Source organism: Eleutherodactylus coqui, chromosome 2 (genome assembly GCF_035609145.1).
Source record: "Eleutherodactylus coqui strain aEleCoq1 chromosome 2, aEleCoq1.hap1, whole genome shotgun sequence".
NCBI lineage: Eukaryota > Metazoa > Chordata > Amphibia > Anura > Eleutherodactylidae > Eleutherodactylus > Eleutherodactylus coqui.
The window spans coordinates 206,895,661-206,923,263 of NC_089838.1; the positions used below are offsets into that span (position 1 = coordinate 206,895,661).

The 27,603-nt window shown below is 44.3% G+C and overlaps 1 protein-coding gene across 3 annotated transcripts in view; it reads right to left on the reverse strand.

Annotated features, from left to right (window-relative positions):
• Positions 1-1,661: 1,661 nt before the first annotated feature.
• Positions 1,662-27,603, reverse strand: part of MYO9A (myosin IXA) — a 123,065-nt gene continuing 97,123 nt past the window's right edge. For all 3 annotated transcript variants that reach the window (XM_066592333.1, XM_066592331.1, XM_066592332.1), the window contains 9 exons: positions 23,742-23,803; positions 22,632-22,824; positions 19,983-20,111; positions 19,060-19,165; positions 18,841-18,972; positions 16,688-16,811; positions 14,862-15,049; positions 3,299-3,441; positions 1,662-2,975 (listed from right to left, as the gene is read on the reverse strand). In XM_066592333.1, coding sequence (XP_066448430.1) covers positions 2,566-2,975; positions 3,299-3,441; positions 14,862-15,049; positions 16,688-16,811; positions 18,841-18,972; positions 19,060-19,165; positions 19,983-20,111; positions 22,632-22,824; positions 23,742-23,803 — 1,487 coding nt within the window. In that variant the 3' untranslated portion in view covers positions 1,662-2,565. The remainder of the gene's footprint in view (positions 2,976-3,298; positions 3,442-14,861; positions 15,050-16,687; positions 16,812-18,840; positions 18,973-19,059; positions 19,166-19,982; positions 20,112-22,631; positions 22,825-23,741; positions 23,804-27,603) is intronic.

Here is a 27,603-nt window from a genome sequence, read left to right on the forward strand (position 1 = left end):
CTTTAAAGGCCCATTTAGACACAACAATAATCGCTCAAAAGATGTCGCTCAAGTGACTTTTGAGCGATTATCGTTGTGTCATTTACAGCACAAGATGATCGCTCAAGCGGTTTGTCTTCTGCATTCAGCTGTCCCCCGCTCCGAGCGCCCGGCTGTTATATAGCCGAGCGCTGGGAGTGGAGGATGCAGAAGAGAAGTAGGGTGCCTGTACTCGTCTTCTGCATACAGCTGTTCCCCCACACCAGCGCCTGGCTGTTATACAGCCGAGCGTTCGGAGCGGAGGATGCAGAAGACAAGCAGGGTGTCCGCTGGACCGCTCTGTTCTTCATACCCCACCTGTCATCAGGGAGTAGGATACAGCTATAACAATATCAGGGATTCACAGCGGGATACAGCTGATAAGGCTCATCGTTGTCTTTCAGCATGCTTAACGAAAACCGCACAATGTCAGTGCAGTTACACAGAACAATTATCGCTCAAAAGACGGCTTTTGAGTGAATTTTGAGAGATAATCGTTGTCTAAATGGGCCTTAAGACACATGCAAGAGACATTTCCTCAAACTAAAGCTTTCCTCATAAGGCTACGTTGAGCCGTTTGGTCCTTGAGTCACACTGTGGCAAAAACTCAGTGGAATGCCACAACTGTGAGTCAATTTAGGAAACTATGGCCAGCAGAATAAAACGTTGTAGTGAGACTGGTGCACTGCAATCAATGTCACAAGGCGCAGATCGACACATACAGTGTCATGCCATAGAGGTGCCACAATCCACAGTAGGGCACATTCTGTAACATGCAGTAAACAGATTTTAATACTCCAATATTAAATATGACAATTTAACTGGGTAGCAAATGGAACAGAGGCGGCACTGAGGACCAGAGAAGACTTTACTAGTGAAGGTTGCTCATAGTGGAGGGTGGGGGTGGGGGGGGGGCACTTCAATGTTGGGAAAAGTATTTCTTAGACTTCCTACAGACGGGCAAGCACCATATCGGGCCAAGAAACTCGGCCCGTATCGCGCTTGCCAACGTGTGCGTTTTCACTGTTAATGCGTTTTTCGTGCAAAAACGTCTCCCATCACTTCTGTGAAGTAGCGATCCCCTGGCGCGGGTTTTCAATGGGAAACCTCACATAGCAAGCTGCGTGGCGTTTTACTGTCACATTGAAAAGAATGGGCGACGCGTTCCGAGGGACGCAAAATGATAGGACATGCAGTGATCTTTTCCCGCACCTCTTCACTCATATGTATGCTTCTATTCAATTGAATGGGGTTCATATTCGTGTGTCCCGCAATGCACAAATCTAACGCGAGTTTCCTGGCCTTGTGAAATCGGCCTTAAGCATACTCTGACAAAACTTTATTTTACCTTCTACCAGCCTGAGCTGCCAGGAAGAGTTGCAGGGATATGCAGCTGCTACTAATGAACAGCTCTCCTTGCACTTAAACTACAGCCCAAGCACAGTTCGTGGTTCGAGATTTAGAAAGAACAGACGTATCTTTTGAGTGATCACTCAGCTTTTCTTAAAAATAGTAGACGTCTTACAAATTCAGCCTGGCGTATGTAAACTTAGGAGTACAACTGTATTTCGAAGAGTTACACTGGTTCTTGTACAGCCCTTTTTCAGAGTTTTTTTTAAAATCAATAATGGCAATAATACTACTTCAAGACTTAACATTCTGCAGCTTTTGCTCTTTTAATAAGCTATGGGTTTTGTTTGCAATGTAATGGATCTTACAGACGGAAATTTACACAGATTGTACTGAATACATATGACAGCATAGTCTCCCATTGCACCTAGTGACATCTTCCAGATGTGTGGCATTTACATTCAGTATGGAAGTGTCTGCCCTTCATAAGGCTCAGCAGGCATATGTTGTGGAAATATCTGCAGCCAAAGGGGTTGTGTGTGAAGAAGAAGCTGCCCGGTTCCACATCAATCATCTTCTGCATAAAAGAAGGTTTCACTTGAATCAAGCAGAACTCCAAGCAGAGTATCCACTTTCTGAAAATGTCTTCTCTCGAGCCCATATAAAGTAGATCCCACTAAACAAATGGAATGTACACACTCGAGGAGGACACAAGGTTTTGTTTTTTGCCGTCAGTGAGGGCTCTGATCAAAGTCTCTGGAGTGCAGATGAAAAAGGACAAACATAATAAGCAAGTGTGCTACCCACCGACAAGTTGAGCCATGCAGATCAAGAGGCTTCAACCTTACAAAGCTTTCTGTAACCAGAGTGCAGATGCTGCTTTAAATTAGAGGGAATGGTTTATTTATATTGGACTTAGAAACCACAAATAAAATTAATAATATTAATATAATATTTATAATAAAAGCCTCTCTTTCTGTTGAGATCAGTTTGTGTTGATAAAGGGAGTGTTAAAATAGTTCTGTGATGGGCTAGCTGGGTAAGGCTTTTGTTAAACATGGCCCGGCTGGTCCTTGATATGTATTGGCAGCGCATGCCAAATGGTTGCTCCTGGTTTCACAATGAGGCACCAGAATAAAGCTATGTGGGAGGGCACAGCTCTTGGCAAGAATGAACAAGGGAAACAATATACTTCTTTCAAACCATAAATTCATTTTTCCCAAACAAGACAACAGACTGTGAGCTGCCATCCGATCCCAGAATCATTTGCTCGCCGCTCTCTGGAGGATCCCTTGGTTTCTGGGGAGATTGTTTGACATTCTTTAATTTCTGGCGTCCTTTCTCAGGATTATAAGTTCCACGGCTTGTGAAATGTACAGGAGCTCCAGAGTCCTGGCAGTCTACTGAAGAAGGTTCCCGGTAAAAAGGGGATTTAGAGTGTAAGTGGAACCTTTTTCTTCCCAGATGGGGTAAGCAAGAAGAAGCGGTAGGAGAAGAAAGGTTGCGGTCCCCACTGTCTGTGCTGTCATTTTCTCTCTTTACTGATCTTCGTACTCTTGTTGCATCTGTTCGTGGACCTCGCGTGGAGCTAAGAACCAGGGCTTTTTCTGTAGGATGTAAAACAGAAAAGTTTAAAAAAAAAAAAAAAGAAAATAAATTGAAAAGCTAAAATAGAACAATATAGCAGGAGAGTAATCGTACCGTTCTGTTTAGATGAAAGTCAAATATTACTGGGGTTTTACAACCACACACATTGATGGCATAAGATATGCCTAGTGATGAGAGAATTGATCCTCCTGAACCACCAGCCACCTGCTATTACTATACCATTAGGTAAATGATTGTCAACTATGTGTTTTGGTCACGGTAAATTGCTTCACTCATTGTTTTCTATTGGCTGGGGGATCAAGTGGGTAGATAAGATAACTACCTGCTCTGATGGATGCTGCTCCTTCAGACTCACAATTCAGGTTCTCAGAGCTGTCCGCAGTCCCAAGAGATGCTTCAGACTCCAAAGTCTCATCATCGGAAGCTCGTGGCTCTAAAGCTAACATTTCATATACAATCTCCTCCCTATGTTAGGAAAAAGAAAAAAACAGAAGAATTAACGGAAAAATGGCATTCTCACAAGATATGTAACAATGATCTGAGAAAGTGCATTGTTTGAAGCTGTTTTACCTCTTGAGTCAAAACTAGGATTGCATTAATATAAAACCTTAAATTACTGTTACACTAAACACAAAAATGCTTAAAAAGATGAATACCTCTGCACTTCCTCCCATATCCTCATTTCCATGGATCCCAGTTTGTCTCAAACAATAAGTTTAAGAAATTTATTCTAGGTGATTAACCATGTCCCTTCCTCCTTACTGTTTATTTGGCCATAAGACAACTGGCTGCAGGAGGAGACTCCCTCTCTGCACTTAACTCCCACCCATTGGCTAAGCTTAGGAGGAGACTCCCCCTCTGCACTTAACTCCCACCCCTTGGCTAAGCTCTACCCCCAGTCCATCAGAAACCCAAAATGTACATAGATTAGGAGGGATTAACTGCTGCAGTCTCTGCAGAGTTTTTACAAGACTGTAAGGATAAATTCACACATCATGGATTTGTTGCGGGCTTTTATCTGTGGAACGCGCACTGACATGCCGCAGAATAGTACGATGTAAGTGAATGGGTCTTAACAAACCTTCTTCATTCTCAGTAGAGGAAGCCGGCAGCGGATTCTAGTCATGCCTCAGAAAAGCAGCAGATTTGTACAGTATATTTCACTATTGCCATACAATAAATTAAATCCACAATGAAAGGTCACACCAAACTCTTCAGTGAAGTCATGTGCAGCTTTCATTTCAGGGTGAATTGATTTGTGGAAACTTTCCACCACGTCTGCACATATCCTTAATCTACTGCATTTTCTGCATGATTTCAAGACAAAGTGTGAAAGCAAGTGTATTTTTTGTCTATGTCTCTCATTTAGTTCTGGGTTTAGTGTTACTTTAACCCCTTAGTGACCGGCCTATAGTGTTTTTATATCCTGTAGCTGCAGGACATGTATGGAGGGCGATTGCGGGATGATCTTCCTCCATACAACACAGGCACTGGCTATTTGTTACAGCTGACACCCGGTGGCAACAGCTCCGATATGCCGTGCGTGTCATCGGACCGGTAAACCCTTTAAATGCCCCAAACGGCCCCCTGCGATGAGATAGCTGGATTATTGTACAAACCAAGCACTACTAACTTACCCCTATATTCTTATAGACAGTAAGCTATTGTGAGCGGGATTGTTATTCCTTTTGTTTAAATAGTTAAAGGAACACTTTTGGGGCCACTAACCCCAAACGTGCAGTTATGCAACTTGTGATTAGCTTTCTAAAGACCCCCATGTAACAATCGTCCATTTCAGCTTTACCTAGAAAAAGATGATACACCCTACCACCGTTCATTCTGGATTCTGGCTGCATTGGGCGCATGTACATATGAAGCCATGAAAAGAGCACATTGCTTCACTGTGTATGCCCCCAATAACATTCTCCATCGGTTCAGAGAGCTTGTTGTCTACAGCTGACTGATCACATCCTAAAAGCTGGAAACACTCCATGTTTCAAACACCACATTGCTAGTCAGATACAGTGCTGTGTGAATGTTTTAGGCAGGTATGGAAAAATGCTGCAAAGTAAGAATGCTTTCAAAAATTTAAGTGTTAATAGTTTATTTTTGTCAATTAAAAGTGAATGAACAAAAAAGAAATCTAAATCAAATCAATATTTAGTGTGACCACAATTTACCTTCAAAACAACATCAATTCGTCTAGATACACTTGCATGCAGTTTTTGAAGGAACTCGTCAGGGAGGTTGTTCTAAACATCTTTGAGAACTAACCACAGATCGTTTATGGAGGTCAGCTTGCTTATATCCTTCTGTCTCTTCAAGTAATCCCATACAGACTCGATGATGTTGAGATCAGGGCTCTGTGGGGGCTATATCATCACTTCCAGGACTCCCTGTTCTTTATGCTGAAGACAGTTCTTAATGACATTGGCTGTATGTTTGGGGTCATTGGGCTGCTGAGAATATAGTTGATTGATAACTAACTGCCTGTATTTCTCAGCATTGAGAACACCATTAATCCTAACCAGATTCCCAACGTCACTTGCTGCAATATAGCCCAAACTTGCAGGGATTGTTCCTCACCCAGTTTTAAGTCTCCTGCACTGCTGTCTCTGTTAATGACTGTATTTCAACCTATATATGAAAATGATTATTACTACTATCACCTGTTTGGTATAACTGGTTAATAATACACCTGACTACAAAATCTCTCCTTTGTATAAGTGCACATAGGAGAACGGATGCCATTTTAAAGGAAAAAGGTGGTCACACTAAGTCTTGATTAATTAAATTTCTCATTTGTTCATTCAGAATTGTCAATTAATAAAAACCTAAATGAAAACATTCTTACTTTGCAGCCTTTTTTCACACCTGCCTAAAAATGTGGAACAGTATTGTACTGGGAGGTGCTTCACCAAGAATGGAAATCTCCCAAATGAAAAACTTAGTAGTTGATCCACTGAATGCTGACAGTGAGCAAAAGGTAGATATTTAGAGTCCAAAATTTGAAAAGGTTTCCAAATTCAGAGTCAGAAAATTGAGCTGTCTTTGTTTTTTTCCTGCAAACAAACACGTTTATCTCAAAGCATCCATGATTTTTTTCCCCTATTTCCTCATAATGGTTACATTTTTAAGGGGTGTTTACAAACTTCTGATAGTGTATATTTTGAAAAATGAGAAAACTACTTTCTATATTCAGCCCTACATAGTCTTACCTTTCCTTTTTCTCGATGTGTGCATACTAGTCCACTAAGTGTGGATACAACTCTAAATCTTCATACTAAGGGGGCGTGGCTAAGCGGCCATGAAGAACAGTCGCACCTAAAGGCAGCTCCGTGGAGACCCCATTAATCCTGTCACATCCTTCCTTCCCTGAGGCACTAAACTTAAGTACTGGCGCCCGGAGACTGCACTGGTGCCGGTGGTCGTGCTGGCGGGGTCCCTGGTGCAACTTCTGGGCTGTTTTGAGTGAGAGGCGGGAGGTCCGGACCTGGGCCTGCATGCTACACGTGCCGCGCGCTGGGAGACCGGCCCACGTGGAACACGGCGGCAGGAGAGATAACGCTGCGGCTCCCTCCCTGCTGAGCATCCCTGAAGCAACTGGTGGGTGAGATTCACGATACGGACAGGGAGCTGAGTGTCGGGTGCAGTGCGGCACCTCCCCCACCTTTGCCTGAGAGGCTGCGGGGGAGCGCGGGGACGCTGACGGGCACTCACCAGCCCTGCAGGCAGAACACTGACGTGGAGGCTGGGAGGTGAACGGTGACGGGGCTGGGATTCTCCTCGGGAGTCCCTTACTGCTGCGGAGGCTGAGAGTGGGTGCCGAGGCTGAGGAGACGGCCCCTCCTCCATCCTGACAGGCGGCTGCTGCTTGGCTGAAGCGTGGGGGAGGAAAACTGCTACAGCACACAGCGGGAGACTGAGAATCCCGGGCCGGCTCTCTCCAGCTTCAAACAGACCAGCTCTGTGGGGGGCTTTACAGCATCCTGAGGTCACAGCACGGCTAGCAATCAAGTTACTGCACTACTACTCCCAGTGGACAGACATCAGCTGGAGGTAGGCACTGTATTACTACTACTCCCAGTGGACACTTGTAGCTAGAGAGTCATTTTGCCACTATTGCTACTCCCAGCGGACACGTCACTGCTGGAGATAGAGCCACTCTGCCACCACTACTACTGCTCCTAGCGGACACGTCACTGCTGGTGATAGAGCCACTCTTCCACCACTACTACTGCTCCTAGCGGACACGCACTGCTGCAGATAGAGCCACTCTGCCACCACTACTACTGCTCCTAGCGGACACGTCACTGCTGCAGATAGAGCCACTCTGCCACCACTACTACTGCTCCTAGCGGACACGTTACTGCTGCAGATAGAGCCACTCTGCCACCACTACTACTGCTCCTAGCGGACACGTCACTGCTGCAGATAGAGCCACTCTGCCATCACTACTACTGCTCCTAGCGGACACGTCACTGCTGCAGATAGAGCCACTCTGCCACCACTACTACTGCTCCTAGCGGACACGTCACTGCTGGAGATAGAGCCACTCTGCCACCACTACTACTGCTCCTAGCGGACACGTCACTGCTGCAGATAGAGCCACTCTGCCACCACTACTACTGCTCCTAGCGGACACGTCACTGCTGCAGATAGAGCCACTTTGCCACCACTACTACTGCTCCTAGCGGACACGTCACTGCTGCAGATAGAGCCACTTTGCCACCACTACTACTGCTCCTAGCGGACACGTCACTGCTGGAGATAGAGCCACTCTGCCACCACTACTACTGCTCCTAGCGGACACGTCACTGCTGCAGATTGAGCCACTTTGCCACCACTACTACTGCTCCTAGCGGACACGTCACTGCTGGAGATAGAGCCACTCTGCCACCACTACTACTGCTCCTAGCGGACACGTCACTGCTGCAGATAGAGCCACTTTACCACCACTACTACTGCTCCTAGCGGACACGTCACTGCTGGAGATAGAGCCACTCTGCCACCACTACTACTGCTCCTAGCGGACACGTCACTGCTGCAGATAGAGCCACTCTGCCACCACTACTACTGCTCCTAGCGGACACGTCACTGCTGCAGATAGAGCCACTCTGCCACCACTACTACTGCTCCTAGCGGACACGTCACTGCTGCAGATAGAGCCACTCTGCCACCACTACTACTGCTCCTAGCGGACACGTCACTGCTGGAGATAGAGCCACTCTGCCACCACTACTACTGCTCCTAGCGGACACGTCACTGCTGCAGATAGAGCCACTCTGCCACCACTACTACTGCTCCTAGCGGACACGTCACTGCTGCAGATAGAGCCACTCTGCCACCACTACTACTGCTCCTAGCGGACACGTCACTGCTGCAGATAGAGCCACTCTGCCACCACTACTACTGCTCCTAGCGGACACGTCACTGCTGGAGACAGATATTCTGCTACTACTACTCCTAGTGGACGCATTACAGCTACAGATAGAGTGACTCTGCTGCTGCTACTACTACTCCTAGCGGACACATTACAACTAGAAACAGGGCCATTCTACTACTAATCCTAGCGGACGCACACAGTGGAAGAGAGAGCTGTTCTGCTACTACTACTCCCCCCAACGGACACATCACGGCTGGGGAGAGGGGACACTTCACCACTCCTAGAGGACACAACCCAGCTGGAAATAGTCACTCTACTACTCCTCCTAGCGGACGCATCGCAGCTGGAAATAGTGTCACTTCACCACTACTACCACTCCAAACGGTCATACCACAGCTGGAGATAGTTTTTCTAGTACTACCACTCCTGGTGATCACAACCCAGCTGGAGCCAGTGACACTTTCTACCTAAAAAGACCTGTGTATGCCTTTAGTGTACCCCAGTAGAGTGGGTGACATCAGACTTAGTGGTGGGTCCTGCTGACCGCAATCATATCGACACCGGTGTCCTGCCGGCGAGGGAGCCGTAGAACCTCAAAAATGAGCCGCAAATCTAATATACCAATAGCAGAGCGGCTACGTGAATTTGCTCACGAACAACCTGATGATGCTAGCCACGCACCCTCTGATCCACTGAAACGGCCACCCCCCTCGCCAGGCTCTAGCACGCTTCTACCCTCTGACTCAGAACCTACACTACGGCAAGTTACGGCCCAACTGCTAGATGCCATTAAAGGTTCTACTACCTCATTAACGAGCAAAATTGAGGAAGTTAAAATTGACGTGGGCCTCCTACGACAGGATATGCAGAATCTTAGGGAGCGAGTCGGAGAGACTGAGGCCCGCATCTCACAGGTGGAAGATACTCTAACTCCAATACCAGCTAAATTGACCGAAGTGGAGAAGATGGCCGGTCTATGGTCTCAACGAGCTGATGACCTCGAAAACAGACTAAGAAGAAACAATCTTCGAATCTTAGGCCTGCCGGAGCGTGTTGAGGGACAAAACCCGTGTGCGTTTATGGGGGGGTGGCTGAAAGACCTTCTTCCAGAGGCGGCCTTTTCTTCGGCCTTCGCCATTGAACGGGCACATAGAGTTCCATCTCGGCCCCCACCTCCGGGTGCCCCACCGCGACCGATGCTGGCACGATTACTCAGTAGCAGGGACAGAGACGCCGCCCTACAAGCTGCTAGACGTAAAGGGGCACTTAAATTCAACAACACCACCGTCTCCATTTTTCCCGACTTCTCGGCCACTCTTCAAAAAACGAGGGCATCCTTTGTCAACGTCAAGCGTCGGCTGAGAGAAGCTGCTATCCAGTATTCCATGATGTATCCTGCCCGTCTGCGAGTCATTCATGGCGACCGCACTATCTTCTTCTCTACACCTGCGGAGGCTGAGACCTGGTTGGAGCGACTCCCGGGATCGCCCAGACGTTGACCTGGAGCTCCAGGAGTTCAGGAACTGGTAACCTAAGCGTTGTAACCCTGTCGGAGGTCTGCCCTCTCTACCTCGTATTTAACACCTTCAACTCCCTTCTGTTCCCCTACCCTGTGTGGATTGGGCAGTACTACATGACAGAGACCTTTTGGGACTTCTTCTCCCACGCCTCAGGGAATTATCATTATAACGGTTATATATGTTTTTCCGGGATCCACGGACTTTATGCTTGGTGCGAAATGTGAGATTGTGCCCTATATATTGCCATCTGAAAGGTGCACTCTCTCCCCCTATATTTACTATGTTGCATGAACTAAATACCAATGTTCTCCTCATTCTAAGTAATCGGGCACACATGCAACTTCAAGTTTGGTTTATAACGTTTAGTTATGTTTTTTTTCAAGTTTTGCAAGGATTGGTGCAGCACAATGTATGGATATGTGATTGGAGGGGATTTGTAGAGGTTGGGATGCTCCTGGGCCACTACTGGGGGTCCACCTTCTTTAACTTAGGGATTATCCTACTACTACATGTAAAGTATAATATTAATGTCTAATTTCACTATGCTGTCCTGGAATGTCCGGGGGCTGGGCTCTCCCAGAAAACGCTCTATGGTTTTCTCACAGGTGAGGCGCTGTAACCCGCATATTACATGTCTCCAGGAGACCCATCTGACTCCAGAGTCTATATCATGGTTGCGTAAGCCCTGGGTCCAGTGGTCCATCCACGCTACCCACACTTCATACTCCAGGGGAGTATCCATCCTGATACACAAGCGACTTAGATGGGAGCCTGGTCGGACCCTGAGAGACCCTGAGGGGAGATATGTCTTTATACAGGCCTGGGTTGAGTCAAATCCATATGTTATCCTTGGGGTCTACCTGCCGCCACCGGCAAACCTGACTGTCCTTCATCAGGCAGCCCAGTTTGCGGCTCAGTTCCCAAACGCTGCTGTTGTCTGTATGGGTGATTTTAACATGTTGCTTGACATAACATTAGATAAATTTAGCACTACTCTGCCAATTTCTATTAACCCACACCCTACAACACTAACTACATTTTCTCAGGAGGTAGGCTGGCAGGAGGTTTGGAGAGCTAAACATCTAGCGGATCGGGAGTTTTCGTGCCACTCAGCCGGCAGCAACTCTCTGTCACGCATTGATTACATTTTCGGTAACGCCCGTGCTTGTTCAACAGTAGCGAAAGTACAATACCTTCCTAGGGGTGTGTCGGACCATTCTCCCCTTTGGGCTGAATTTGCTATAGCAAATAGTAAGACTAATAGACATGGTTGGAGAATACATCCCTTCTGGCTAAGTCTATTTGACCCACACGATCGTATTCCCGACCAGCTTGCCACCTTTCTTGAAATAAATAGCCCTGATACTGACCCGGCACTACTCTGGGAGACCCTTAAGGCCTTTCTCAGAGGCTGCCTTCGCTCCTCTATATCATTTATTAAACGCAATACTTCCCGATGTGAGCAGGAGATGGCATCCGAATATTCCAAATTGGAAGCGACTTATGTCGCAGACCCCTCAGATGACAATAGAACAAGGTGGTTGAGTCAGGGAAGACAATATCTTATATATCTGCAGGAGAAGGCCCGTAGGTCTACTTTCTTTGCTAAGCAAAAATATTATGAACAAGGTAATCAATCCAGCAGCTTGCTGGCTCTGTTAGTCCATCAGAATTCAGCGTCTCCCTCTATACTACGTATCAAATCTGATTCCGGAGAAGTCCTTATTGACGGGGATCAGATTGGGATGCGATTTCAACAGTTCTACACTGAGTTGTACAACACCAAATTCCAGCATTCTCAGGACACCCTGAACAATTTCCTAAATAAGCCTACATTCCCGACACTCACACAGGACCAACAAGCATTTATGGATGCACCCTTTACCCTGACTGAATTAACGGAAGCGCTTTCGGGAATGTCCAACGGTAGATCGCCAGGCCCTGATGGCATTCCAATTGAGGTATATGCCAAATACCAAGACATATTGCTCCCTACATTACTTGCAACATACAATGCGGCCTATGAGAACGGAGATCTCCCTCCATCCTTCTACGAAGCAACAATAGTATTAATTCTAAAACCGGATAAAGATCCCCTAGACTGTGGTTCCTACAGGCCAATTTCCCTACTTAATACTGATTACAAACTCCTAACTAAAATGCTGGCTAATCGTCTCAATACCATAATACTGGATTTAATCCACCCGGATCAAACTGGATTTATGCCCGGAAAATCCACTAGAGAGAATTTGAGGAGGGCCCAAGTGGTGACGCAGATAGGGGCGGCCAGAGAAGAGGATTGGGCCTTGGCCTCCTTAGATGCAGCAAAGGCATTCGATTCCATTGAATGGCCCTTTCTCTTCCAAGTTTTACGGAGATTTGGTTTCGGCGAGACTTTTATACGCTGGATCACTCTTCTGTACAAATCCCCCCTAGCAGCTATTTCCATTAATGGATCCTGTTCTCCCTACTTCCGACTACATAGAGGAACTAGACAGGGGTGTCCCCTCTCCCCCATACTATTTGCCCTGGCCATTGAGCCGTTGGCAATGATTCTACGAGAAACCCAGTTATATAGGGGTGTCACAGTGGGGGATAGGGAAGATCGAGTGGCTTTATATGCCGATGATCTCTTGCTTTTCTTGGCGGACCCTGAGGCAACCCTCCCCCATGTGATAAATCTTATTAATACTTTTGGTGAATTCTCGGGCCTTCAAATCAACTGGACTAAATCAGCCCTGATGCCTGTTTCTCGTGAGAGTCGTCTGGGCGATATTGACTCACTTTGCGGCCTCCGGATCTCAAACCAGTTTAAATACTTGGGGTTACAGATAACCAATGATGTGGGAAAGTCTCTAGAGCTAAATGTATACCCCCTCATAGATTTATTCAGGTCTAAGTTTAAAATATGGGGCTCCCTACCGCTCTCGGTAGCGGGGCGAATCAATCTTATCAAACTAATAGTATTACCAAAATGCTTATACATAATGCAGCATGCGTCGCTGCATATCCCGTCCCGCTTCTTTAAATCCATGCAGTCCCTGATGTCTTCCTTTATTTGGGGAAATTCCCGCCCCAAACTACGAATCTCTACGCTTCAGAGGCCGAAGCAAGACGCGGGCGCTGCCCTGCCAGATTTGTTCATTTACTATGTGGCAGGCCAGCTAATTCACTTGAGAAGCTGGCTGAGTGATGACCCTCTCCCCAACTCTGAGGCGCATCTGGCACATTATCTTAAAATCCCTAGATTGTGGCCCCTGCTGGAATCTCCTTCTACCCTAACAGGCAAAATGCTACCAATTCATAGGTTGGCCTCTCAGGTCTGGCGGCAGGCCAAGTCAATTGGCAATTTTATGGACATAATAGCTGACACTCCCCTTTGGCGTAATCATGGGCTCCCAGAATTACTCCGACTGGAGGACGCTCACATTTGGGAACAATATGGCATCCGGACCCTGGCAGACCTCTATCCACAGAACACCCTGTCCTCATTTGAGCAGCTACAAAATAAATATGATCTGCCCCGTTCCCATTTTTATAGATTTCTCCAGGTCAGACACGCTTTGGAGGCGCAGTTCCCGCCACCCAGACCTGCTATTTCTCATTACCCCTTAATAGGCATCCTTCGCTCCCAAGGCCCCCGGGGCCTCATATCGGCACTATACTCCCACCTCATCTCAATACGAGCCTCTCAGGATATACCCTCTGCCCTAACAAAATGGAGGACACTGATACCGACACTAACAGACGATACGTTCCAAGAGCTCCTGGAATCTCCTCTATATGTATCCCCAGCAGCCAATAATAAAATGATCCAGCTGTATATAGTGTATCAGTGCTATCTCACTCCAGCGAGATTGTACAAAATGGGCAGAATACAGTCTACAAACTGCATTAGGTGTTCCTGCGAATATTCAGATTTTTGGCACATGATGTGGGAGTGTCCTGTTATTGAAAGTTTCTGGGGGGAGGTCACAGGTTTCCTCTCTGAACTTGTGGAAGTCCCTGTTCCACCGAGCCCAGAGATCTGCTTATTTGGAATACTAGATGAAGAAAGCTGGCAACACCATAAAAAGATTTTTCTGAGGGAATCTTTGTTCCTTGCTAGAAAAACGATTGCATTGCGGTGGATGGATCGTAAGAACCCCTCACTCTCAATGTGGAGGAAGCTGGTCAACTCGGTGGTGCCATATAATTATATAGTCTACAAGGGACGCAAGTGTCCTGAGAAATTTGATAAAGTGTGGGGTCTGTGGTGCGATTCCCCCCTCACGTTATATTCACCACAATTAATGGCTTCATCCATTCTGGAGCTCAGACGTGCCCCATAGTGGATACATGTTCTGGAGCGGGACCTGTGGCCTCGGAGATTTGGCTTCTGTGTACCTGATCAGGTTTTACAGAATTAATGTGTTATCTATGTTGTACTGCATTGACTGAACCTTTATACCAACCTAATTATACAGTTATGTGTATTATCTACGTGCTGCACCTTCCTGCGATTGTAAGTTTCTCTATGCTATTTAATTTTCAATAAAACGAGTTTAAAAAAAAAAAAAAAAAAAAAAATCTTCATACTAACTTACTGGACATGGATGGACATTCTGCAGTTTATTCTTAACAGTGCAAATAGCAGACAATTGGGAAGGTATTTAAGAAATGGATGGACAACTGAACAATTATATGTAGAAGTGCTGCAGCAGTATAGAGCATCTTAAACATTATATATCATAAATGCAACTGGAAAACCCTGTCCAAATCATTCACCATGTATGCTCCAAATAGTATTGATCTCATTGACCATGTATGCGCTAAATAGTATTGATCTTATTGACCATGTATGCAAATAGTATTGATCTTATTGACCATGTATGCAAATAGTATTGATCTTATTGACCATGTATGCAAATAGTATTGATCTTGAATAGTATTGATTCTTGTATCATGTTAAAAACATCACATTGCGGTTTAACACTCACTTTTCCTTTTGTAAAGTCTCTATCTGCTGGGCCAATACTCTTTCTTCTTGCTGCATGGCGGCTTCCTTCTGCTCTGAACATTCATCTTCAGAAGGAATGGTGGATAATCCGTGGTCACCAGCAGCATCCGGAACAGGGGACCGCCCTGAAATAACAGGGCTCAGGTTTGAGCGAAGTCGTCCTTTCCCCTGAATAAAGAGAAAAAGCATGAATGCAAGTAATGCCATAAAATGTGTGAAAGTGTGCCTTGCTTGATAGGTTTCCCATGTTTACATTTTTGGTTAAAGTGACCCTCCGGGTCCTGGATGGGCCAAGAAGGCCGAATCATCTTATTTTTTGCAAGCATAAAAACGCTGACTAGTTGGCTGCAGATCTATCCATGTAAATGTGGAGATATGCAGCCAATCAATGATAGATCCTCGGGAATGAACAATCACAGTAGTGATTACTCATCCCCATAGTACAGATAACCCACCTGTGTAGGCAAAAGGAAAGAGCACTGACCACCGGGCTCATTGTCAGTCCGCACTTGTTAGAACTGGCAGATTATCTGACCCTGTAAAAAGCACCCTTATTATTTGACTACACCTTCCAGCATTCATTTTTTTAAAACTTGTAACTTCTCCCGCTGTGTAGAGATACCACCACAACATATACCACGCAGAATACTTTTTTCTGCTTTATATCTCTATTTGCTATGCCATACCAAGAAAAGAGGAAACTCTTTTGGCCTCTACCGGGTGAATGGAACCCTATGAATATGTTTGGCAAATACACCAAATTTAGGCTCCAAACGTAGTAGGAATGAAGACTTCTAAAGATTCCCATAAACAAGAGCATTCCGCTGCAATATCTTTCTGAAGCACACAAAAAGAGTTACAAATGTCCTTTCTGCTGTATTTTCCTCTTGTGCTAGCATGTCAACATTACATGGAGTTCTTTTACAGAAAATACACAGTCTGTATAAACGGAGAAGACAAGAACAGTGGTGAACCTTACGGGGCACATGAAATCCAATAAATGGGATTTGTAAATGACGAATCATGCACAAGGAGTGTGAATCACACAGATCGGGTTGTGTGACATTTCATGTCCTCTAAAGTGGCTACATAAGTGACTCCTTCTAATGAAACCAATATCAAGATGAGGATAAAACATGCATATTTAGGTACGTCCACACGTAGCGGAAATGCTGTGGATTTTTCATCCAGATTGGTGGGCAGAAATTCCGCAGCATATTACAATATTTGTACAAATCACACAGATTTTGCAGGTATCATCCACACACTGCAGAAAAATGTGTGTAAAGTGACATGCGAATTTTAATTCCGTAGAAGGTTGTTAATGCTTTCTGTGGATTTTCATCCGTTACAATACACATGGTGACATTCGCAGTGAAGTTTCCAGCAAATCCGCGACAAAATCCACATGTAAAGCATATGAATTGTGAGGAGGATTTGTGGCAACATGAGCAACATATTCTTTTCTCTTCTGTGCGGACGTACCGTAAAGTTATGCTATCGGGGTTGGGGTATACACACAACAGTGAGTTTGAGTGCATTTGTGTTAATGGGGACACAACAAATGAGCTCCACAGACAGCCTGATCTTAGTATACATACCGGCAGGGTGCTGCGATTTATGCTCATAAATCTAACTGCAATTAATACAGGTTTCTGGATTGAAAAAGGAAATGAAAGGAAAGCAGAAGGTTAGAAGCAGGAGAGTAGCCGAAAAGATGATGGTCAGAAAGGGCAAGTCCAAATGCGTTAGTGATTAGTCATGGAGCTGTCCCCACTCCTCCCACCAGAGCCTAGATTTTCTTACCATGGACCTGCGGATTAGGGACAGGCGACTCTTGGCTTTGTTCTCTGCAAATTCTAGACTGTTGATGTCCTTCAGACGTGCTTTATATTTATTCATTTGTTCCACAACAATCAGCTCCACGCAGCTAAACAACAGGAACAGAAAAGAACAACGGGACAGGTAAAGGATCGGTATTAACCCCTATAGTGGCATGCCCGGAAAATCTCTGGGTCTTGCTGCACTGACCATGCAGTTAAACCCTAGAAGATTTTCGTGGACAGCTCTAGTGCTAAAATCAGCTGCCATCTGAAATCTTCTGGGGTTTTTACTGCATACTCAGCGCAGCAAACCCCAGAGATTTCCCTGCCATAATACCAACTGTCAAAGTTGTACAGTACTTTCAAATACTTGCGAGATGAACTTGCATTGTTGACTCATTTAAAAAACCTGCTCTGTGAGGCCTGACATGGTAATAATAAACCTGGCACTGAAGGGGTTAATAGGAGTGGTACAAGGAATGACATTTACTTTACAAAAGATAACTGGTGAACTCTAAATATTTAGCTGTCCTATTTAACCCTTTAGGGACACGGCCTATTTTGGCCATAAGGACGCAACGATTTTTGGGGGATTTTCATCTCCACTTTTCAAAAGCCATAATGTTTTTCACTTTTCTGTTAATATGGCCACATGAGGTTTTGTTTTTTTGCATGACAAACTGTAATTTTTATTGGTACCATTTTTGGGTACATATAATGTATTGTAAAACTTTTATTACTTTTTGGAGGGTAGGGAGAGAAAACACATCAATTGTGCCACTTGTTTTTTTTTTCTTTACAGCCATGCAAAATACACGACATGATACATTTTCTTTGTGGGTGGTATGATTACGACAATACCAAAATGTTTCAATTTTATCAGGTTTTTCTACTTTTGGAACTTTTTTTGGAAATGTTTTTTTTACATTGTTGAATTCAAACTTCCATAGCTTTTTTATTTTTCCATGGACAAAGTTCTGTAGGGGCTTGTTTATTATGACGAGCTGTAGCTTTTATTGGTACCATTTTGTGGTACATACGGCATTTTTGAAAATGAACAAAATAAGCATTTTACCTCTGTTTTCTTTGTTTAGATTTTTTATTATTTTTTTAAATCAACTTTTATTGAGATTCTCAAAAGTTATACAGACAGATGGTTAGCAATTTTGGCATCTGTTTTTTTTTTCTTACAGTTTTTGCCGTGCAGGATAAATAGTGCATTCAATTTATTGTATAGGTCATTATCGCTACGATGACAGCAAATATGTGAGCTTTTTTAAATTTAATTTTTTTTAATGCAAACAGGAAAAAGTGCAAAACAAAGGATCTAGGTTTTTTTTTTACATTTTTTATGCCCTGGTAGGGAACCTAAACCATAAAAGCTATGATTGTTATCATAATGCATTGCAGTACATTTGCTCATAATAACGATCACAGACCACAGCAGGCCCAAACACCAGTGTCTGGTTGCCATGGCAACCCATCGGCCTACCGCAATTACGTTGCGGAACTCCGAGAACGTCACAGAGGGAGTGTGCTCCCTCTGTAAACCCTTTACATGCCGCAATGCACATTGACTGCAGCATGTAAGGGGTTAAGAGCGGGAATTGATGTTCTCATCTGAGCGTGCACCATCCATAAGGTGTAAGTTTACATCCTGTTTCATTTAGTGACCCCCACCCCTTCCAACCCCGCAGCCAGGACGTAAACTTATGTCCTGTGGTATAAAGAGATTACAGTTGGCGAAGCAAGTGTGAAAAGTTAAATAGACTACAATTACTTCAGACAATTCTTGTGTATGTGTTAAAGAGGGGTTGTGCCAAGATGCACAATCCCACTAAGAATGCGGGGCTCGGGGCAATCAAACGATCTTGGCACCCCCGGGAAGCAGCCGATTTTGCATGAATGGGCATGATGTAAAAACAGAACAGGAACTGCTTTTACTGAGTGACAGAGAAGGGGTCTTGAGCGACATATTGACAGAAGATGCCAGCTTGACATAATCCTGTTAAGTAAAATATTTAGCTTGTATACAAGCAGCAGGAGTTACTTCTGTTAAGGAGGGGCATTACTGTGTATTTCATGGATAAGAAAGCTGAAAGAAATCTTGAAAGATAACAATCTGATGATACTTACGCTGTAGTCTTGCCAATATCCTGTACACTCTGCAGTGGATCTGTAGTGTCTGGACATCGGAGAATACATGGGGCAAACACAATTGCCAGTGCATTGGCAGACATGCGATTAGTTTCCTCTTGCTGGGCAATCCTAATTATAAATAAGAGGTAAAAACACATATTAGGCTGCCAGAGGTATTAAATGACATATTTGTTACCAAACAAACATAGTGACAACCTGACAAGGTGAAAGATGAGCCTCTCCAAAGTACTAAGATGTGTCCGAGAGAGCTGGTCTATTACCGAGTACACTCCACGCACCGTTTCCTTTCTCTCACCAAGACCTTTAAGAATTAAGAAAAACAAAAAGTAAACAAATGGACATCATGCACTTCTGACCAAGCACTGGTGTGCCCATATCATTATTGTAAACCAACTCCTAGGCCTAAAGGAAGCAGGTCAACAGTAAAAAGGAGGTACACTGAAAAATATAGAAGCTGGATGTAGCCCTCAAAGATTTTTTGATAGGCTAAGAAATGCCATAATTTAAAGGGGTTGTCTCGCGAAAGCAAGTGGGGTTATACACTTCTGTATGGCCATATTAATGCACTTTGTAATATACATCGTGCATTAAATATTGGCCATACAGAAGTTATTCACTTACCTTCCCTGCGCTGGCGTCCACGTCTCCATGACTCCAGCCAATCAGGAGGCTGGAATCGCCACACGTGACGGGGTGGAGCTACGTGATGATGCTTAGAAGGGGGCGGAGCCAGAACGCTGCTGCTGCCGGACAGACCCGAAGGCAGAAGACCCTTCTGCGCAAGCGCGTCTAATCGGGCGATTAGACGCTGAAGTTAGACGGAGCCATGGAGACGGGGACGCCAGCGCAGGGAAGGTAAGTGAATAACTTCTGTATGGCTCATATTTAATGCACGATGTATATTACAAAGTGCATTAATATGGCCATACAGAAGTGCTGAACCCCACTTGCTTTCGCGAGACAACCCCTTTAAGGCTTAAAAACATTAAGAAAAGGACAAGATGGAGAAAGTAAACAAAATGTTAAATGTTAAAAACAAAGAAAAACAAAAAGGCAGGCAGTACGACCTGAAGAAAACTGACATTCGACACCCCCTATAGATGTTTGCCATTATTTACCCATAGATCGGAGGAACTCCTCATAGAGTTCAAATGTCATAAGTGGGTTGGGGAGTTCTCTCAGCCATTGCTTGAAAACACTGGCAATCACATGGATATTGTAATCATCCAGATTTACACTGTCAATATCTGCAAGAGATAAATCACAAGGAACATTAACATTTTAAGCAAAGCAATCGGGCAGTAAAACAGAAAAAGAGAGTTACGGCCGGCTCACAGGAGCGTATGCATAAACCGCTTTGCATAACGCTGCGCTTTAACGTTGTGTGAGCCGGTGGTGAGCAGGTATATCGCTGCATAGGGCAGAGATTTTGCACTGTGCATGTCAGCGTATCTCACGCACACTGTCATGCGCAGTCTAACTTATTATTTAATTATTTTTTATTTTAAATGTCCCACTCTGTAGCTTAGTGACATTGCGTATAACTGCTGCACACATGCAATGTAATTGTATATGTATAGCATTTTTATGCACCCATAGAGAAGAATGCGGCTCTATCGCGTGTAATGTGCGGTAAAATAGAACATGCAGAGTTCTTTTTTCTGCGTGTATTATACACTAATAAAAAACGCTAGCGTGACTGAACCAATGAAAATCAATATACTGTCATTGACTTTATTCACCGCATAATACGTGATTAAATTACCCTCGTGCGTGTGTAAAGGCTCATGTACACGCAACAATTCTCGCTCAAAATTTGTTCAAACGACTGCAAATGAGCATTAATCGTTGCATGTAAACGCTACCATCGTGCCTGAACAATGATTTTAAGGTGAGGTTAAAATCCATCATTCAGCCGCTGAGAGATAAAGTATCTCTCAACAGACCACACGTTTTGTTCTCTGCGCAGTCGGGAGATTACATTGTATTCTGCCGACAACCCGTGTGAGAATAATGTAGCTGTGTGTAGAGATCAGCCCACATGCTGTGCTTTGCAAACAGCTCCTGGAGGCCGTTTTACACACAAATGAGGATGATTAAGTATTAATGGACATTAGTGTCCATTAACACTTTATGCAAAATGAAAGTTATAGCAATCAATCGTTTGAAAGATTGTCTTTGTGCGTAAATGGGCTGCTTATACTCAGGTATAGCCATATACAAAACTGAATGTGGAATGCCCCGCCGGCATCTCTGATAAATAAGAAACTGACTCTCTCCGGTCAGTCTGCTGATGCATTTTAAAAGGCACTATAAGGAACACCTCCCTCCATCAAATGACACAGAAAATTGTATTAAATAACAAGTGTTGACGCCAGCTAGCTAGGCAATACAATCAGAGACAATCCCATAAAAATTATCCATTAAAACATTCATGACACTTAAGCCTTTTAAGTTAACCAGCAATATTTTAGAAACCTGCTTAATGCGGAGGAAAAAAACTGAAAAGAAGCATATCCACCTCAACGGACCTCCTGTCACACTGATTCTGATGGTGCCCAGTCCCCTTCTGCTCTCTACGCCAACAGCACCACTGATAATATCCCAACAGTGGGATGTGACGGCTGCTATTAAAAGGGTTATCCAGTCTTTTAAAATTGATGGCCTACCATTAGGATACGCCATCAATATGTGATCTGTGGGGTCTGCACTCAGGATCCCCACCAATCAGGCTCACTGAAGGGGCCGCAGCATCTTCAATGTTTACATTTGAGCAGAATAGTGTTAGAAGGGCTGCTATAAATAATACGGCATACTGCGTACAAGTACTACAGGCTTCTCCAATTCACTTTAATGGGCCAAGTCTGTAGTACTCAGAATGGCCATTATAATCACTATGGCCTTCTGAGTACGAAAACGATCGTGCTCAGATGTAAATTTTGAAGAGGATGTGGTGCTTGCAGGAAGCCTTTCAATCAGCTGATCGGCAGGGATCCCTAGCTGCAGACCCCCCACAGATTAGATGGGCTATCCTGAGGATAGGCACTGCCACCTCTATAGTTCACTTCACAGTGCTCAATGAGCGTTATGTAGGCCAGAAAAAGAAGACAAATGCAGTTCTAAACCACTTCTGTCTTCTCTTCAGAGTCCCAAGCTGTGTCTCTCTGACAGCCAAGCACCAGTCTGCTCCTACTATATGGCAGGAGCTTTAAATCCATACCATATATGTACAATGGTGCAAGTTTAAAGCCCAGGACCAAGTACCGTATATTTATGGCGTTTGGCTGAATAACTCCTTTAATCACTGGCTGAAGTCAGTTGATTATTGGCTGCAGCAGCCACATGCCCCAGTTGTCAGTAACTTCATCACAGCAGCGGAACACCGGGCACAGTTGGTAAGGGAGCGGCGGAGGCTCAGGCGAGTTGCGGTCAGTGTGTTGTCTATTATGTTTTTCCACAACACTGTGAGTACATTTCCATGTTTTTGCCTCGATAACCCCTTTAAAGTATTCAATAACCCCTTTAAAGTATTCAAGTGATGTATACAAATATAGCATATTAGTATAGCATTTATATTCAATTATCATGTCCCACCATCCTTAATTCTTCATTCCCTTTTAGCACCTTTTTATTATTTAGTAGTTTATTTTGTGGAGGTGCTGCCATGGCCGTCTGTTACTATAAATCAAGTGGGTATATGATGACAAACAAAGCCATGGACTACTCATTCCTGGATAGATTGATAATAAATAGTACAAGCCTCTCACCTGTATCAAGGTTCTGCCTCAGTTCACGGATCTTATTAGTGGAACCCGGTTTCCTGTATATGCCCTCTGTATACAAGCCATGCATTTCAATGTAACTGATAAGTTTCTCCAACAGCACAGGAACGGTCCGATCTTCATTAGTGAGACGTGACAATTCCACCCCAAAGTGACGGTTGGACAGTTCATGGTCATACTAGTAGTAATATGGAAGAGACAAACTGATATTAATATACTGCTGTTTAAAAAAAATGTTTTTTTTTCAACCTTTTCTTAAATAAATATGCTTTTTACTCTGAACTCATAGCACCTGTTATATGTAGAGTAGCTGGGAGTGTGCTCTGCTGCTATTTCTGTTGCTTCCATACAGGATGGCCTCTCAGCCCTATAGGGGTTGTCCAACTTAATTTTTTTATATAGTCTTGGGCTCCACAGTGCCCCAAACTATATAAAAGTAATATACTCACCGTGGTGCAGGACCGCTAAATTGATGTCCCGATTCCACAGAATTTGACAAGTGACATCACCAGACCTGGCAAAATCCTGTAAATCTGTCACTCTGGCCCACAGCAGGTTTATAGGACATCACTCGTGACATCCCTGTTGGGCCTCAAATTGGCTTCAATGCAGCCAAAGTAGATAGAAGACCAGAGTGTGTGGCATGGGAGCAGCAGGAGAGGCAGGTAAGGTTTTTTACCTTTCTTACATAAACTGCATCCCCCCCACGGCTTCCAATGTTAGAACTACCCATAAAACCCCTTTAACTAGCTCTCATCACCTGTCTATGTTGCGGATGCTTGCAGGTTACTAATTTTTTATACAATTAAAATGTCTGTCTTATGAAGACAATACTTTTCTCTTAAAATAGTCACCCTGACGATAAGCTGATCGATGCAGGACAGTTTGCAGAACCCTGGCCCACCATCACTTATGGCCTGGGGAAGCAGATACTGACCATGAACTCCACTTGCAAAATTTACAGATTTTCAAGAATTCAGTACATACAAAATTGCTATACTTTTTCTTCTTGATTTTAAGAAAAATTGTAAAATTCTATCATTCTTTTTCTAAATTCAGTGCATAATTTATACTAGTGAAGTTAATATAATGTACCTTTTTACTGCAGGGTGTGACGATCTGAGAGCAGCATTTCTTGTGACAAGCAAATCTACACACTAAAAAGAAAAAAAAAAACACTACGTCAGCAAACAGTGTATCTTTATAGTATAAATGTAACTTCACCGCAGTGTTTTCATCAAGTCTTAACAAGCTTAATTTCATTAAGACAACAATGTATAGACTGTGCACATACACTCCCTCAAAGACTGGGCCGCACCGTGAATAAATGCACAAAATGAGTCCACAGAGAGAGAGAAGGAATTAAGTTCGGAACATGTCCTTTTGGTGAAATGTCTTCCAACGCCGATTTAGAGGTATCTTCACTCCTTAATCTTTATCCGGGCACAAAAAAAACCACCATCATAAAGCATTTTCCGTAGGCGTGACAACATTGCCAAAGCTAGCTTTAGAGACTGGTTTCCCCTTTTATCACACTCCCAGATTACACGACTGGCCCAAAATTACACCAATTTGCATAACTTGTTTGTGTGAACATACCCTGAAGATAGCATAATGTTTTGTCTAAATCTTCACGGTGTCACGGTAAGGCAGTGTATAATGATCAACAATAAAGTAACATTATGACAAAGGCCGACTCAGGGCTAACAATGCACGCACGACTATTCTTCCAAATAGTTAAACACAACAAAGCTACAATGTGGAACCATTGATGAAATAATGTAGTTAGTCTCAGACTCCGATATGTCCTACAATGTAACAAATGACAGCTGGATACGGTTCCATCATGATATTCCTCCGTTTGATTTTATCTAGTGTTCTTACCAGATTTAGCTTCAGCACAACATTTGCCAGGTGCACTGTGGCCCCCATTCATAGCTAACAGTGCAGGAAAAGGAAAAAGTCCCTGCATAGTGCCTTAGTGTGAATGATGGTCCTCGCTGGAGGACTGGTGAGGTATTATTAGAAGTCTCAGTTATTGCTGCAGGACTTTGAGACACCACCAGGTAGCAGTAGTTCACACTGTACAGGGGACACATAGCAGCTAACACTGACTGGGAGAAATTGTGGCTACCACTGAAAAAGGTCATATTTTTTAGGGAAGGGCACTATGCCTGGCAATGAAAGGAGTGTGACAAAAAGACAGATCAATGGTGAGCTTAAAAGGTTAGGGTAGAAAGGGTGTTCACTGCAACCTGCAGCAAGCTGTGGTCATGGCTTTTGATTCTGTACTCTTATTAAAGGGGTTCTAACATGAAAAAAAAAAAAATTTACTCACCTTGCCTGGCCAGGACCGATCGCCAGGCATGTCCCCTCCATCCGGCATCTTCTTCTGTGGCTTCTAGAAGCAGAGCAGGAGCGGTCAAAATGACCGCTTCCTGCTCTGCCCTGTCCATCAGCCACTTCCGAGGTGAACGGACGGATGCCACATCACAAGCAGTGCTTGCTGTGGGCAGCCCGTCCGTTCTGGCTGAACGCTGAGATTCTGCGCATGCGCAGTGGAGAGGCGGCCCATCCTGACTCCTGTCAGAGGGCACCTCTCCACTGCGCATGCGCACAATCCCGGAGGGGGGCGCCCGTCCATGGCTCGTCGAAGGAAGAAGACTGCCTGCTGGGAGATGACCCCCTGATGACAACAACAACAGAACACAAGGTAAGTATTATGTGTTTATGCTTAACAGGCAAAAATCGTTGGTTCCCTGTGTCCATTAGGCAGACCAGGGAACAATGGCTGTTAAAGCATTAAAACATTATTCGTGTCAGAACCCCTTTAAATATAGTGGTCAATCAATTGTTTTGGGACTAACATTGCAACTAGAAAAACTAGTAATTGTTTCCAAGGCAGCTAAGATATCAACTTAAAATAAGAAAAATCTAAGACTGGCCCCTTAAGAGTCTTCCCATTCTTATGTAGTGATGGCATATTGCTAGATTATTAATATTCTTCAAAAGCAGAAAAGACTGGCACTACTTGACTGAATATTGCACACAGCTGACCGAGTCAGTGACATCCTCAAACTTTGCCCCCCCCCCCGGTTGTTCTACAATTAGTTTAGGTGTCCAGATACATCACAAAGCTGAAAGAAACACTGCGGCACTCACCAGATATTCTTTGGATCTTTATTAATGAATTCATAACAAACCATATAGGAAGTCCGGAGTAAAGATAATGACCACAAGTGACGCAATGGAAATGTTGTGTTGCTTACACTTCATTATGGTCAAGAATTTATTGAACACAGCACTAAACTAGTGCTGCATACCCTTCATTCTCATGTTCGTAAGGAGTCCCAAAGGTCTGACCCTCACCGATCATAAAGTGATACTAGCAATATGCCATCACTTCATAAAGAAAAAGTCCCAAACTAGAGCAGATAACTCCTTACCCATAGTATACAGTTTGGAATCTGCTGGCAACTGGTGAATCTACAATAAGGACAGGAGCTCTACCAGAGACCAGTACTGCACATGCAATATATAGCAATAAGAAAATGGAGCCACCTTCACTAAATGCACAAAACACAAGCTCATCCTGGCAGAGGATAGACAGCAGTACAATCTATGTAGCAAATCCGTTCATAGACTTCCATAATATAGTGCCCATTGATTGAGTGGGCATTACACATTGCAGTGGCAAGTAGTGCCAGACTATCAGGATCTTCTTGCCATGTGGCTTTGTAAGTTGAATGTGTTTTCCAGTTAACTTTCAGGTTATGATAGTCCAGGAAATACCATTGTTGAAAGTATTGTAATCCAAGGGAGCACCGTATAATACACTCATTGTAAGCAAAAAAATCAAGCACCTAGGAGTTGTTGGACTTGAATGAAACTTTGTGTGTGACTGTAACATTGATATAAGTAAGTGAATACGATATCAGAGTAATATGATAATTTATTGTGGAAAACTGACCCCTTGTAGGGAGGCTCTAGTACCCTATTGGGCTGCCTCTAGCTTGGGTACAAGATGTGATACGGACAGGCATGGAAACATACAGGTTCCATTAGGTATCCTGCGGCATATCGATCTACAGCTGAAATTGAGCCTCTAGATCATGCAAACTCGTAGTCTGTCGGAGTTGGCGTTCCAGGTGTTCCCATACATGTTCTATTGGTGTTAAATTTGGCGACCGGGCAGAGACCACACAAGTGTGACAATGTTGTGGAGACATTCCAGTGACCCCCTTGCTGTGTGCGGCCGAGCATTACCCTGCTGTAAAATTCCTCTTGGAAGCCGCCATGAGAGGAACACATGTGGCTGCAGGATGTCCTAAACATATCGCTGAGCTGTCATTGTTCTTCATATCACTACTAGGAATGATCCTCCAGACCATCACACCAGCAGTGGAGACAGTATAGGGCTCTACAGCAAATGCAGGATGGAGGCGCTTACCCTTAGGTCTCCAGACACGAAAATGGCCTTTGTCAGTGCCCAAACTAAACCTGGATTTGTTGCTGAAGACCACCGGGTTCCACTCCATAGCAGTCCAGTTTCGTAGTTTACGACACCACTGCAAACGGAGATGACAGTGGGTGGATGTCAAAGGTAGCACACGTATTGAGCGCTGTGAGACCAAATGTCCATCAGCCAAGCATATGAAAATGGTTCCAACAGAGACAGGGGTCTGTAAAGATGGTGCCCTCATGCATCCACTGGCCTCAACACCTCATAACAGTCTGGTCAGAACAGCTCAGGTGTTGGGCAATTACCAATACGTCCATCCAGCTTTTGGCATTGCAATAATGCGCCTTCTCTCAAACTGTTAACTGGGCAAAATCTTTTTGATTGCGTCGTAGAAGTGTCTAGTGGTCAACAAGTTCTACACAAGTGGAAAAAGAGGTCCACTACACACAAGTAGCCTCTGAGAGCCTTTCTATAGGCTAAGGATGGAACCACTTT